This window comes from Dermacentor albipictus, chromosome 7 (assembly GCF_038994185.2).
Source record: "Dermacentor albipictus isolate Rhodes 1998 colony chromosome 7, USDA_Dalb.pri_finalv2, whole genome shotgun sequence".
In the NCBI taxonomy this organism is placed as follows: Eukaryota; Metazoa; Arthropoda; class Arachnida; order Ixodida; family Ixodidae; genus Dermacentor; species Dermacentor albipictus.
In genome coordinates, this window is record NC_091827.1 from 12,232,353 (window position 1) to 12,248,358 (window position 16,006).

The 16,006-nt window shown below is 48.1% G+C and overlaps 1 protein-coding gene and 1 pseudogene across 3 annotated transcripts in view; both read left to right on the forward strand.

The window, feature by feature from the left end:
• The first annotated feature begins 1,917 nt into the window (after nt 1-1,917).
• On the forward strand, nt 1,918-2,095 carry LOC135904468 (U2 spliceosomal RNA; annotated as a pseudogene).
• A 1,203-nt stretch (nt 2,096-3,298) lies between these two features.
• Nucleotides 3,299-16,006, forward strand: part of LOC135904419 (mucin-17-like) — a 28,833-nt gene continuing 16,125 nt past the window's right edge. For 2 of the 3 annotated variants that reach the window (XM_065435214.1, XM_065435216.1), the window contains exons 1-4: nt 3,299-3,643; nt 7,190-8,445; nt 11,148-11,349; nt 15,510-15,643. In XM_065435214.1, the coding sequence (XP_065291286.1) occupies nt 3,397-3,643; nt 7,190-8,445; nt 11,148-11,349; nt 15,510-15,643 (1,839 nt within the window). In that variant the 5' untranslated portion in view covers nt 3,299-3,396. The remainder of the gene's footprint in view (nt 3,644-7,189; nt 8,446-11,147; nt 11,350-15,509; nt 15,644-16,006) is intronic. The other variant, XM_065435215.1, reaches the window with a different exon arrangement.

Consider the following 16,006-nt stretch of genomic DNA (forward strand, 5'->3'; position numbering starts at 1 on the left):
AGTATCGTGTTTTAATCGCCGAGCACTGCAGACTCGTCCTGCCAGAGCGCTTGGTTTCATGCATATGTGCATAAATACGCACATGACGCATCAACGAACATATGGGGAAAAAAAACTCCGCGTCTTCTACACCTACAAAATACGGTACTTACTATGCCATTCTACCGGATGATATTACGATGATAAAGCTGCTTCCCAGTTGTAGATTGCGAAATGCTGGTGTGGTTAACGACGCACTGCACAAGCAGGAACTTGACGGCTTGTGGTGTGACGACCTGTATGATTCACCGCAGGCATAATAGAGGCTGAGGACCTGTTCATATCAACTTTGAAGAGAAAATATTTCACGAGTGCAATTAGCTTTCAAAACATTCCAGTATTTGTTTCACAAAAAGGTATACGAAATGACGCACGTTTGTTACACAATTCTGCAGAAGAAAATTGTGTTCCGTGGAGCAGAAATTTCGTACGAAAATTAGTCGTAATAATCGTGCAGAAATTTCTGCCCCCCCAGGAACATGCTCACTTCCTGGCCCTCGAAATTTGTTTTGGATGCGGCCTTCTCAGCCCCACCTGCTCCTTCCCGGCGGTCAAATGCGGGCCCTCAATGCAAAAAAAAAACGCAAAGAAAAAGAAAACAATGAAATATGTCGTGCGTACTTCCACCAAGACGGTGCCGGATCCGTCTATATATATATAGCGTAAATGTAAAAAGTTGAAGGTGACATCGGACAACCCTTGACCACAGCCTAAATAAATACGGCGTTTTTGCAACAGTGTGCCTAAAGGTACATCCGACGGTTTCCTGCAACTTTCTTTACACGTACGTTGACGGATCCGGCAATGTATTTATGGAAATACGTCGAACGTGGCGCGTGCTGATATGACGTTTGCTTATAAAAAATAGGTCAATGCTGCGATTGCGCTTAGCTACTGGGCCGCTAAGTTATTTGGTGGAAATAAGTTCGTGTGACTACACGTCAATTTTACGAGGATGGGGAAGTCAAAACTGGATTTTGCAAATTAACATAATCGATAATTAATGAAAGCAGAGAAGCGCAACTCTACTCAATACAGTTGCCTTCGCTGGTCGCTTTTGAAATCGCCTTCAGGTTTAGTTCGTGAACCGGCGTGTCGTGACCCTTGTTGAAACGATGGTTCGTCGCTGAAGTCAGTTTTCTTGACGCTTCTCCGGGAGGCTGTTTATCATACCGCGGACCACTAATAAAAGAGATTCAGTGCCATGGATGGATGGATGGATACAACTTTCTTGTACGTCCGGCAAGGTTTCGCACTTTGTAAAGGTGGTTGACCAGCGAAGCTGTGTATGTGGGCCTCTTAATCGCGAGCTGCCCATTGGTGTGTATCAAACGCCGTATGCACATAAAGGGAAGGCGAGGCGCGACTAGTCGCTCCTCCACGATATTGAGCCTCGGAAGATGATGAGGCACCTGGGGGTATACATACCTATGTATTGGCGAAAAACGCGACACAACGCCTTTTGCTAACCAGTCCGAGCACGTAGAACAGACAAGCCCCTCACCGCATTTCGAGGGCACACAGTGCTTCACCGTAGCCAGGGCGATCGTGCGTTGGTCGACGTCTCGCAGTGCAGTAACGGTTGTGAGGTCACTCCAAAACCACAACGAGGTCACTCAACCACTAGAATACACAATACAGGCCACACCAAATTGGTTTCCCACAAACTCCCTTCTTTGGTTATATTTATACACACATTTGGTTATATTTATATTACATTCGCGTGGACGACGGAAAAGCCGCCCCAAGGAGCTGGAGGAAGCTATAGACAAGCGTGACGTTTCGACAGGGCCGCCAACACGGGAGAGTGGAAGGAAAGGAAACGAGATACGCGAGCGCTTGGAACGCCGACAAAGAGAGGGCGGTACGAACATTGACATGGCTGACGCAGGTCAGTGTAGTGTCTGTTCTTATTAGCCTAATATCTGATACGGGTTGTATTCGGACCCAAGATATTAAACTTATTTTTGCAAGTTGGCGGAATGCTTGACGCCTGCCTCACCTCCGCCTCGGGTCGGCCCAGTATTGCACTATCTTTGGGATCGGATTACATTTTCAGTCTGTGGACGTCGATCCACTGTAAACTGGAGCTTCGCTGTATATCTTTAAAATGGGTAGCGCGAGTTATGACGTTTCTGCATTGGTGGTTCTGCATTCGTTTAAATGCATTTTCGGTTGTGCAAGTAGTATTTTACACGTCTTCTAAAACTAGTTAACGCTATAGAGATAGGCTTCTGCGCAAACGTGGTTGAGAATACACGTACGACATTTCGCTTCGATGGTATCAGTGCCAATGGGGTCTAGGGCTAGCAGAACATGCAGTGGGTGTTTCTAACAAAGGTTAAAGTAGAACGTTCGTAATGCACACGAGAATTCATTTCTTTAGAAATGCTGAAACGAACGAAATTCATGCGGCAGAAAGCTGAAAAAATTGGCAGTCTGCGTTTAACATTACAAGTAGGGAAACTATCGTAAGGCGACCATTTCGTTAGCGTTGCGGTAAAATCTGATTGCTACACTGGGTACCTTTCCTAGGTATACTTTGTTGCGCAAAATACATTTCTGGAAAAGGGACAGAAGAAAGGGAGACAGTGAAGCGCCAAACTACCAACTGTTTAATGACAGCCTGAACAAACGTATAGAAGAAAATACAACTTCCGCTCATGCGCAGGGAGCCAAGGTGTGACAGAACAACGTGGTCATGATAACATACTTTGGATGAAGCACATTTCTGCGGAATATAATACGATAGATATATCGCTGACACAATCAGACCCTTTCTTTTTAATATAAAACGCTTCCAACAACTCCCTTGCAGTTTGGTCCCTACTTCTGCCAAGAATCAATACTCGTTCAAAGCATGGCCTACATGTTTTGAACGAAATGACATAATTTCTGGTGTGGTTGTGTAATACGAATACCATTTGTGAGCACATTTTTTCTCTAACAGTCCAACCCGGCAGTTTTCTCTCGAATATGCCTTGCCTGTCTTCAAGCGTACTGAACGGAATGCGCTTGGAAGATCATTATAGAAAAGGAATGCTCTGCGTACACCACTTACGAAAGTTATGCACCACAAATTAGTAATATTTGTACCATTTCCTCCCATCTCCCCACGCCCATCGCGAACGTTTCCTTCTTGATATTTCACCCGCTTCTCGGCCATCCTCTCGTTGTAGGTATGCGCTACCCGTCGAATATCATCATCATCATCATCATCATCATCATCATCATCATCATCATCATCATCATCATCACCATCATCATCCACTGAAGCAGCGGGTGCTCCTCGAGAAGAGCGCGCGTCGAAGCCACGAGCGCAGAGAAGAAGCAGACTGAGCAATCGACCAGGTCGCCATGTCTTCCGAGTTTTCCAGGCGCCCAATGACGACGGCTTCGGACTCGTCGTCCCAAAGCAGCGATGGCGCTGAAATCAACGCCAACCAAACCGGCGTGAGGGGTGACGACACGGATTCCTCGCCGAAGGTCCTGCTCACTGATGTCGAGCATCTGCCACAACCGAAGGTGCCGCCCGGCTCGACCGCCGAGAAAGGCACCGTGTCCGCCCTTAAGCGCGGGGTCACAGATGCCGCCAAAGGTACCGGTAATTGCTTCCGTCGATATTGCACGTCAATCGCTAGGAAATACAGTGCATGAAATTTTACGCAGTAGGGTGCTTATAATTTTCCCCAAGTAATAATAGTCATGAATCTTGCATATGGGGTCTTCACCATTCGCACTCTGGTTTCATGGCCGAAATGTTACATCCAGCAGATGTATAGGAACATGCCGTCAATGACGTGACTGTAGCGGGAGGGCAGCTTTAAGGGGGGCAAGTAGTTGCGCGCAAGATAGATGGATATTTGGGGACACAGTAATCCAAAAAAGGCAAATTTTTTCTTCTGGCTGCATTTTGGATCAGTTACAGCAGTGATGGCGTAATTGTCTCCCAACAATATCAGTAATCAACGCATCGGGCACTTGCTTTCATCAGACAGACAGGGGGAGTGTCTGTAGGCTGCACTCTCGATAGATAGGACGTTCTGCGTACGCCAGTGGTGGTTCAATTATGCGCACAATATTGATGATGACGGTACTTCCACAGCTATACGACATGTCAAGCACCAGGAAAAGTATTCTTAAACGGGCAAAGCCATTTATTGCAGCACTTTTCTCCTCACCGATAATAACTCTTGTGGGAACTTCTGATGGCGAGTCAGAGGTGCTACAGAGGTTTCATTATTACTCCCGCAGGTATTGCATATATCACGTGCCACGAACGCTCCTCTTGTAAAGAGAGCGTAACCTTTATTTTCAAATCAATGAGATTCGAGTCCGGCGTGCACCCGCTGCTCCCGTCCTTGCTTGCGTTCTAAGAGAACAATTATCCCGTGCATTGGGGGCACGTTAAAGATCACTTGGTGGTCAAAATTAATCAGCAATCCCCCACTACGGCGTACAATATAATCAAATCGTGGTTATGGCACATAAAATCCGAGAATGCAAATCTCTCTGGCCCAATTTTTTCCCCTCTAACGTTATATACTGCAGCTTCCTGTCAGAAACGCTTCGCCAGTCCACAGCGTTCTGGATAGAATGCGCTTAGCAGTGCAATGGAAACGAAAGCATTACGCAAACTGGCGACAGAAGTCATGCGGGAAATAATTACGATGCTTGCAAGGTATCCGTACTGTAAGCGTCAAATGAGAAACAAAGCGAGACACAAGCGGCTGCTTCGTTTATGTCAATCGTTATTTGTTGCCCTCGAGGCCTTATGAAGGCACCAATATCGCCTAATCAGTGAAGTAGGTAGTTTAGCAAGCCAATACATCGGGAACAACCTCTGCAAGTGCGAATATGCATCGTGGCGTGGTTACCTACGTAACGTTCTCATTAGCAAAGCGGTATCTTTGTCTCATGTTTCTTAACTAATGGCAGATGAAGACGATAAAGCAGATAGAGTCCAGGAAGTCGAAGTCGAAGACGAACATAAAACAGATAGAGTCGGCAAGACTGCTTTACCGACTGCTAAGAAACTCCATCCATCTCCTTCCCTAAATCAATGGAGGTGCTTCCTTCGACTAGCGGTTTGCGGAATATAGTGCATGCATTTATATGCATGTATCGTTATAGCGCACGCATTGTTATGCTTACTTTTAAATGACACTAATCTTATGCCAACCAGCGCTTCGAAAGTTTCGAAAGCCAAGCTTTTTCTCCTGAACTCGTTCGCCGAGTGATCGGGGCTAAGTTCCGCCTTCACTGACTTTGCGTCATGATGTGACGTCGTATCGTCTACTTCCTGTTGTCTTATAGCCAGCACGAGAAGCCTCTCCAATCCCGCTGCCGGCCGTCTGGCTGTTGATGGCCCATGAACGCTATCCAAGCAGCATGCGTTGTGAGCGTGTGTCGCAGCGCCGAGTGTACCCGGTATTCCGGTAACCGCAGGCGAGCTGGGCGCTTCGACAGATGGGTGGAGGCGTAAAGTCTCTCCGTACTACTACCGCTGGAATAAAGGAGCTTTAGCGTAGACACACGTGCCGGCCCCATCGCCCTGCGCGGCCCAGCCCACCTGGTGGCGCGGAGTTTATAACCAGCCAAACACAGAGCTAATGTATCTGTGACCAAGTGCAAAGCATATTAAGCATTTAAAAAGACGTCTTCACCCTTAGGCTCGTGCCGAAAGTTTACACCCGCAGCAAAGTAGAATACACTAAGTAAATGCTATATTGGCTATGTGTCTGGTTGAGCTATGTGCCACCAGGAGGCCGCATTGCGCAGGCTGAATATGTTCTCGCGTCCGCTCATCCGGCAAAACGCCCAGCGCGCTTGCACTTGCGTTTACCCTAATAACAAACGCGCTAAATCCTCCGGAGTGGAGTGACGGCCGGAAAACGCGTAGACGCTGGCGTCGATTGCATACCGCCAGTACGATGCACTGCAGCCCCTCCGCTCATATGTTGCCTTGGAGAGGGACTCGATGTCGCAGCTTGAGGTGTCGCTGATCGCTAGATTTGCAGCCCACAACGTGACAAGAGCGATTCACGGTGCTCGCGAAAAGAAAGCTCGAGACCAACGCTGAATTTGCAGCCGGCGTCCACCCGGAGAACGTTGTAAAGCAAGCTAACACTTTCTGCGTGCCGGAAGTGCTTGAATGTATCGATAAATGGTCGTTGTTCATTTTCTTTGTATTACTTTATTATAGAAAAAAATTAACCAGCATTTGAGCTATTACGAACATTTGTTCTCCATAAAAACGGACAAATGATCGATGGCACGACCTGGGTAGGCCACCGTATACCTCACCAAAATGACGTCCTTTGGGCTGACTACGTCAATTGTAGGAGGGTTGGCTGAAAACTCAGGGGAGCGGTGCCGCTGCGACAGGTAGGGATGCATGCTTTTTAAACCTTATAATAAATTACATGCTTTAAGCTGAGCGCCTAAATGCGTCACTTAATGATCAGAAGGACCTAGCCTAACGGCTGGAGACTGTACAAAATCGTCAAAATCGTTTCTGGGTCCCTTTAGAAATGCTTGTTTGATGACGACTTATAGAATGTTTTCTGAGTGTTGTGTATTCCTAGTCTATAAAAAATCAGTAGCGATTTATCAGTAAATGCGCGTGAAATCCATTAGCATTGCGTTAAGCCTCCTTGAAGCCCCGTACCCCTGGGTAAATCCACGTTCGCCACATTGTAACGTGTTGTTCAATAGCTCAGTCGACACACGTACGGCCTCTTTGGTGAGCGACGCACGCACGCACGCACGTACGCACGCACGCACATACATACATACATACATACATACATACATACATACATACATACATACATACATACATACATACATACATACATACATACATACATACATACATACACACATACACACACACACACGCGCGCACACACACACACACACACACACACACACACACACACACACACACACACACACACACACACACACACACACACACACACACACACACACACACACACACACACACACACACACGCACACGCACACGCACACGCACACGCACACACACATATATATATTGAACTGTTACATTGTGTAACAATGTGTTGTGTGTGTTACAATGTGTTACATTGTCGTCGCTTCACAATTTGCTTCGCATCTACAGTTAAGCCAGGCGACGCCATGGCCATCGTCGCGCCTCGGACGCCTTCTGTCGGGTCGGCCACGAAGCGCTCACTGGACTACAGCACGGAGAGTATAAATCGTGCCGTCAGACTTGCGCAGCAGAACCTCGCTAGTGTCTGGCAGCGACCGCCAGACCAGCGAAGCGGCCGTAGAGGGGGCGAGAAACCGGGCTACGACGACGAGGAAGGGATGGTGGCGACGCCCCCTGGCGGTGGAGGTCGCGGCGCGACGGGACGTGCGAGACCGACGAAGCATCCTAAAGCTGTTGCCTCACCGGCGATGCGCGCCCCTGCACCGCCTGCTGTTGTCTCACCACCCGCTGCACAGATCGGCGGTGTTCGCCCTGGCGCTAAAGAACCGGTCAGGCCGCGACTTCTCTCCGAGAAGGGCCTCGTCAGGGCAGTACCAGCCGAGCACGCGCTGAAAACTGGCACTGCCGTTGAGCACCCATCTGCACAACCGATGGCCAGCGGAGCAGAAGTCACTGCGAAACAGCCGCCAGGTTCGGGGATGACGGACGCCCGCAGGCGATATTCCGTCGCCGCATCTCCGGAATCTCCTGAACAGCGGATGCAACCTTCAGGTTGGGTTGCCGGAGCACCTATGCAACAGCGCAGGCCATCTTACTTTGCATCCCGTGAAGACCTTGGACAACGCAGAAAATCTATAGTCTCTGATGCTTTGGCTGCTGGCTCAGGACGGAGACCTTTGTCTGTCGGCTTTCGACGGTCGCTGGAAGACACGTGGAACCGTGACAGCGATGAAGAGACGTCTTCGTCCTCGCCACCTCTCGAAGACACTGCTACAGCTCCAGTTCTTCCGTTGATGAGGCGTCCACCGGCAGATCTCAAGCCACCCACCGAAGCCAAGCGCCCGTCGGTAACTGTAAAGCCGCCCAGCGCAGTTATGACACCTGTTGCATTGCCGGCTGCAACATCGAAGCCGCCGGAAGTGACTGCTGCTGTGACGTCGTCGGCTGAACCGGAAAAGACTGCTGCGGCAGAACAGGTGCCACTGGCACCATTGGCAGTGTCTGCAACGCCGGCAGCATTGACAACGCCGGCAGCTTTGGCAACACCGGTAACATCAGCAACGCCGGCACCACTGGCGCCACCGGTTCCACAAGCACAGCCGCCACCGAGTGCCACCGTTACTAAGCCCCTTGTAGCTCAAAAGCATGACGCTAAAAAGACTGAAATCCCTGCACCAAAGAGCACCTGGTGGACAGCGTTGGCGGTAAGGAGCCTCAAGGACCACTCAGAATTTAAGTCATTTTATTTTGTTTGTGTGTGACACTTCAGAAATGTGATTAGGGAATCACTTGCTCTTCCAGTTTTCTGATTGTCGTAACGCTTAGCAACGTATACTTCACATGTGGCGTTACATGCTTTTTGTGCTTAGATCCATGTATACCTGTACACAAGTGTTCATCTAAAGCGCTGCACCACCACCTGACGCGCGGCCTCCACTGTTCGTGGTGCTATATAGGGATTTTATCCAGTGCTTTGGTTTTCTTGACGCACTCCCCTCCGCTCTGTAGAGGGGAGCGAAAACCACACCACTTAACCGCAACAGTCTCCTAGCGGAAACAGGAGCTGGGTTTGCGTAGGAGAAAAATAAGGGGGCGTAAGCGCTCTGGTAGCGCAAGACTATCGCGGTTGTCGATGGATTGCCGTATTTACTGGAATATAGATGGACCTTTCTTTTCCGAGAATGCTACCCAAAGTGAGCTCTAGACCTGCACTTGTAACCGAAGAATGCCGACCTATATTCTTGAACAAGACAAGTAAAAGTACCGAATTAGTAGGGTGCCTCCGTCACACCCGCCGTAAAGCCAATCGCGAGATTATTCAGACTGGCTTTAACAAATGCTGCATATCCAAAGCACTCGATGGCACCTGAGGCTGACGTCATTCGGGCTGCCGCGGACGACTTCTCTGGCAGTTCCGACACGGATGCATCCTGTGGCATCAATTAGCGAGATTTAGCAGCTGGCGCTAACGGTAAATAAGGGTGTGTCACGTTCAAAGTTTTTGGCTTTGCTAGAAAGGTTTGGGTCAATCGATATTCAAATATTATTTTTTTTATTTCTCGGCGAGTTCAACACGTAGGGTTCAACCTATATTCGTGTTCGACCTATTTTCGAGTAAATACGCTGCATAAGCTCAGCATACATAAAAGAAAATCTCACTTCTTGTCTTTGTCCCATTTACATCATTTTCCAACTTTGCTCTTTCCATTCACTAAGACAATGTACTGTCAATTTATTATCCTATTTGGCAGTGGCGCCGCAACCATGCTTTTAGCAGGAAGTAATGTGAATCTGCTGCCACGGCAGTCGCAATAACTGGACAAAACAATGGGGAATGGGGACAGGCGCAGTTTTATTTGGCCAGTCGCACCCGAGTCCTTCAAAAAATGCCTCCACCCTGAACGCAGATGATGGTGGGTGCTTGGAACAATCCTATCCGTTACGTATCTTTTAGACCTCAAGGTGTTGTTGGGCGAAGAAGGCCGCTATGTAGGCCTTGATGCTATGAACACGAACGTTCTCGGGAATATGACAACACAGGGCTGGGGACATTGTCAGAAGGTCAATGTCATGATTTCTGGGACAACTTCGTACGCGGAAGCGTTAAGGCTAGTGATACTGGGCCAGCAGCTTGACGATCCCTTCTAGCAATGTTTGGAGAAACTGGCGCCCACACATTTGCACTTGTAGAAGCGGGAGGATAATGTTGATCGCCATCATGTCGCAGGTTTTGATTACCATGTTCGTGTCTTGTCAACTAACCAGCCACCTGTCGACATTTAGGACAGCGATCGATGTAGCTGAAGCGTTTGCTTACTGGAGGAACATTACAAGTACTCGGAAAGCTGTGCGCGTAGCGTGTGCTCGGTACTTTCCTTTGGTCTGCGTGATAAGCCCTGTCCAATCATTCCTTGATTGTTTCGAACGCCGTCAAACTATCCGCCTGCCGCTCTCCTGTGCAGCAACCTAACTCGGTTCATTGAGCCGTGAGTGATTGAGCGCTTTAGTATTTTCAAAGCTTGAGCTTAAATTGCTTCATCTTTAAAAAAATTAATGCGTTCGTGCGCGTGCATGAATTAGGATTATTTGGATCGTCTCAAGGTACGAAATGCCGCGAGCGATGGGGTGACGTGTGCTGCCTGATGCCACGCCAATCTCTGACATCGCGAGCCGCCTATGAGTTGCTTTGGTATGAGTTGCTTTGCGAGGAGAGCCACCTATTAGTTTGTGTGAGATGCTTTCCGTCGGCCGACGTGTGGCTCAACGCTAGGCTTCGGTGCGCGTGTAGACTCGTCGTACGTTCGAATTCACAGCTGCATGTCCCGATGTGTGCCCGTGCAAAAGTGCGTCTCAGTATGCCACCGTACCGGCTGCTCTCGTTCGAAACTGATCTCACGAAGGCGAGATCGGGGTTAATGCAGTGTCTCCCAAGCGATCATCCCTGAAGAAAGCGGGGCGCCTGGCTGGGGGACGCTTGTGCCCAATTTATACTCCGGTAGGTGTCCGGCCGTAGATTTCGAAGGAGCCACCATATCGACAGCTTCGCGTTGTTGGCTAGGCCTTCGGAGAACCGTCAATTTAATGCTCAAACTTCGCTGGCGAAGTGAGATGAATCTTAGCGAATCTTGTCCCCCGCGCAATTCATGTGACGCGTGCAAGCGGAGAAACTGTTACGCGTTGGACGTGAATGCAGGCAGACTCCGGCTGCACGTGGCCATGTTCATGAGGGCCATGACGTGGAGCCCTGCGTGTCTCTCTGCTTCGCTACAGCAGTTGCCCACGTGTTTTCACTGGCTTCATTGACTTACTATTTTTACCGAATGCGAGTTTCTGCTTCGGGGTTTCGAATGTGTGCAAGCAGGCAAAAACCCTTTTTCTGTCTCACATTTATACGGGAATATTCCAGCATCCTTTCTCTCTGCCGGGATCGCTAGTCACCAACGAAGAGGCTCCTGTGCCGGCTCATGCGCGGCGCCACTCCATGGCTCCCGGCGAGAATCAGCGCGCGCAGGCTCGCTCCAACGTGAGAATGAAGCGCGCGCCGCACGTCACAGAGGAGCTGAAGGATTTTGCCGCACTCTTGGGCGGCGCACTTGGCTTCACTGGAGGTGAGTGTACATTCTTGCAAGGATATTGACAAGGCTGCACAGCGCAAAAGACGAGGACAGAAGAAAAGACACAACACAGGCGCCGTTTTGTCTTTTTTTCTGACCTCGTCTTTAGCGCTGTGAAGTCATGTCAATATTGAATCACTGACCCGCCCAAGCTTCCACTTTGTCATGTTACATGACCTTGTTTCTTAGGCGTCCGTAAAATTTTATCTGTATGAGGAGCCTGTAGTGTGAGAATGTTGACGCATCAGTGCAGCCTCACATCGGTGAAGGGTGCATACCTGCCAACTCTCTCTAAAGTTTCGTAAAGTCCTCGAATTCCGGCTTCTCCTATGATTTATGAACATTGCGTCTTGCTTTACGGAAAAAAAAATTCTCCGAGCGAAAATTTTTTTTCAGAAGTGTCCATGTATGGGGTGACGCAAGATAAATAAATAAATAAGAACAATGCACACAGAAAAGAAATTTTGTGGCACTTGGGCAGCCTTCTTGAGGCAGTGCAAGACGCCGTATACTAAAAAAGTACTTGTTTTGCGTGCACATTTATTCAATGTAGTTTCTCAAACAGGCGAAATTAACAACAGCAAAATAGCTGAAAAAGTCAGTACGTTGCTTGTCAGCTCTACTGCACAAAGATTGTTGCTGCTTATGTGCAGCGTGTGAAGGTAAATGACAGAGCGCGTGCGTAGGAGGTAAGAGGGGGGCGGAGGAAAGGTGTGCACTTAGGGTAGAGTTCTTAACATTGCGTGTCATTACCCCTCCTTGCCCGTTTGCGGTAGTTTTAAAATTTTCTGTTTACCAGATTGGCAGGTATGATGGTGGAAAAAGAAAATATGGTAAGGCGATGACCCGAATGGGGTGAGGAATCAAGTGTTTTCCCATGACGGTATGCCACGTTGGGAGAAAACTGTGGCGGAAGTTTCGTGGACCTTTTCGAACACAGGAGCCTTGCTACGAAAGCTGCACTCACTGACATTTTGCCATAGAAAGAACACACACGCGAGAGGCCGACTGCAGAACGTACATTTACCGGCGTTTTTCAAGCGCATGGGCACAGGTGCACTGAAATGCAAGTAGAATACTAGCAACTTTCGTTTTTTCTTTGACAGCTATGTCCGCACTTAATTTCGTCGGGCACAGAAACGAATTTCCGCAGTAAAACTGCCTTTCATTGACCAAATAGTTCACTTTTCAGTCATAGACAGATTGTTACCTTAAGTGAGCAACATGAACCAAGAGTCTAGCAGTTCTAATTGCAGCAATTCATCTACGGTACCTACATCATCTCTAGCACTGCACCAACTTGCTCATATGACACCATGGATGTCATGGTGGTCGTTAATGAATACTTGACACGTGATTCCGAACCGCATTTGAGAACTTAGTATACAGTGTACTAAAGGGGGTAGCTGAGTCCGGAGGCAATAGCGCTACCACTCTTGGTCTTGGGTTGCGCCAATTTGAAATGACGCGTTGTCTGAAAGTCGATACGCAAGGTTCACGCTCTTCAAGGCTAGTAAAGACATGCAGAAAGGTCATATCACTTGGGGTGACAAGCATGCTGGACGATGTTAACATTATTCTCTGAACATGCAGTAATGACTCTTTTAATGGGATAGCTTGAGAAATCTCGAAAGATTATTCGGTGTATTAACCACAGCCCTGACAGTTGACTACATGAACAGGCTCCGTGTACTTCACCATGTATCGCACACGTAGCAGAACGTCAAGGAGTGTGTCAGAGACGTTGAAAGATAACATGATCCGGAAGCTTGGCATGACGACGCTCTTATCGCACAGGAAGATGTCAGTTTCCGGGATGGCTTCCGGTGCAATATCTTCCTGTGACATCACTAGACTACAGTGCATATTGCCTTCTGTGCCCTTCTTGATATTAACGCAGAAGCGATTGCGCGAAATATGCGGTATATGAAGTCAGATACAGGCAGAACTTGCAAGAAAGTGGAAATAATTTTATCGAGACCGTTGTTTGCTTAGAGAAGATGAAAAAATACCCGTCATGTAGCTTTCAAATACCGCGAGACCACACAAAAATTGCGGATCCAACAGCCGTATGCCAAACAACCACATAATGCTACGTATTCGTCCGCACAGTTGCACATGTAGTTTTTACATGTGCATGTTAAAGTAGTTTTTACCGTAGGAATGTAAGAATAGATGGTCAGTTTATCCAAGCATACGGAGAATACTAATAGCCAGTAGCCAAAGTCCTGTAGCCTGGCAAAGGAACAATAGTTCAAGATGCCAGTCAACCTCTGAAGTCCGTGAAGGAGTACGTGTATCTACGTCAATTACTCACAGGGGACCTTGATGATAAGGAAATTTACAGAAGAATAAAAAGAGGTTAGAGTGTATACGGCAGGCATTGCCAGGTCCTGACTGGAAGCTTACCACTATGATTGAAAATAGAGGTGTACGATCAATGCATACTTCGGGGGCTAACATATGGGGCAGAAAGTTGGAGGTTGACAAAGAAGCTCAAGAACAAGTGGAGGACCACGCAAAGAGCGATGGAACGAAAAGTGTTAGGAGTGATGCTAAGAGACAGGAAGAGAGCGGTGTGGACCAGTAACTGGATAGCCGATATTCTAATTGTCATTAAGAGATAAAAATGGAGCTGGGCAGGCCGTGTAATGCGTAGGATGGATCGCCGGTGGGCAATTAGATTTACAGAATGGGTGCCAAGAAAAGGGAAGCGTAGTCCAGGACGGGAAAACGAGGTGGGGTTATGAAATTAGGAAATTCGCTGGCACAAGCTGGAATCAGTTCGCGCAGGACAGGGGTGACAGGGGAGAGGCCTTCGTCCTGCAGTGGAGATAAAATAGGCGGAGGATGATGATGATGACAACGAAGAACGGCGCATGGGAGCGAGCGACTTTTAGTCATATCGTACTAGTGTTTGTTCGAACCGATGTAATTTTGGCACGTGCTGTTTAAGTAAGGAGAGAATCGTGCATGATAGCGAGTTCTCTTCCTACATGCACGAATAATAATAATAATAATAATAATAATAATAATAACAATAATAATAATAATATAACAAGAACATATTCGCCCGAAATGCGAAGCATCGATTGCGATCGCAAATTAGTAGACAGCTATACGAAGTAAGGACAGTAGTTTTATCGGTCGTATAAACTTGTAAACGGGATCATACTAACTAATTAACAAGCACTTTATCACCCGCGCGCAAGCAAACATGAACACATCTCACTCGATGACCGCGGAAATAAGCTCGCTGTCAAAACGGTGGAGTGAGGAAACATGGCAGCAGCAGCGAGCGAACTGACCGTGCTGCGTCTCGCATCAATGTGCGCTAACCCGCAAAAATACAGCACGTGGCGCACCGTGTCTCCCTCGTAGATGATTTTATAGATACTGTGGTCCGGGCGGGCGCGCGCGGCCGCCCTAGTTGCCCGGGTCGCCCGGAGTAGAATGTGCGGCCCCCTCCCTACCCTCTCCCCGGAGCCTTGCGCGCGAAGGAAGACGGTGCGCTTCCTCCCAGTTTTCCTACCTGTCGTGCACGAGATCGAGCACCGGCTCAACCTCGCACGCTTTCACTCTCACATACAGCACGACCCGAGTGAAAATGGTCTAAATTGGACCAGAAATGCGTTTTTTTTGTTTTTTTCCTTCCGTTTCCTCTATATGTTTTCAGACATGTTGGCCTGTACGTGGGATGCTATTGTACGTGAATACATTTTGTCATACATTCCTTTTCCTGCATATGTTTTCAGACATGTTGGCATGTACGTGGGATGCTATTGTACGCGAATACATTTGTCTTGCTTTTTTATGTGAGATGCAACACATATATGTAAACGATATGTATTTACAATGAGTGTAAAACCTTTTCGCTGCCAGTCAAACAGGGGCAAGGGCCTCGTCAAGCTGCTTGTAGCAGCTTTTTTGCTCTTGTCCTAGCATTCTTTTTTTCATACGCGAAAGAATGCTGAATAAAGATTTTATTTTATTTGATTTGATATGGCGCGTTGCGAGGATTTTATCACCTTTAGACTTCCTGCTGTACCTCACGGCGGCGCCGACGGCAGAAATGTGCTTGGAATGTCCATGTAAATGCTATCGCAATAAAAACAATTTGCTACATTCAAGTGCCTGTACTGTCGCATCCCCAGGAGGGCAGACGGCCGCAGGACCTTCGGCAGCAGGGAACGTCAACAGGGGGGCACCGCAGCACAACGAGATGATCGAGGACATCCTGGATTACGAGTACGAACCCCGACTGCAACAGACCTTCGAGAGCGAAGGGGTACGCACGACTCCGCTCGCTGGCAACTATGCATTTGTCGAAAAAGACTGTGCAATACTGAGTCAAGAGAAAGGGAATATTGTCGTGTATCTCTAGTAAACATTTCAGTTTTTACGATAAGTGCTGCACTTCGTGGATACTATCAGACGAACCCACAACGTTTGCGTGACGAGAGGCGAATTGTCTGCGAGCTGTCCCACCGGCCTCTTTCTCGATAAGACTGAAGATTTGAAGAGCTCACTCTGTGCAAGCTTACTCTCATTCTCGTCGTCTTCAATTGAGGGTGGGTGGGAGTGAGCTTCCCGTATATTTTCTCATAACGCTATAATAGTGTCATGAGAACACTTTGAGAACACGTCTATA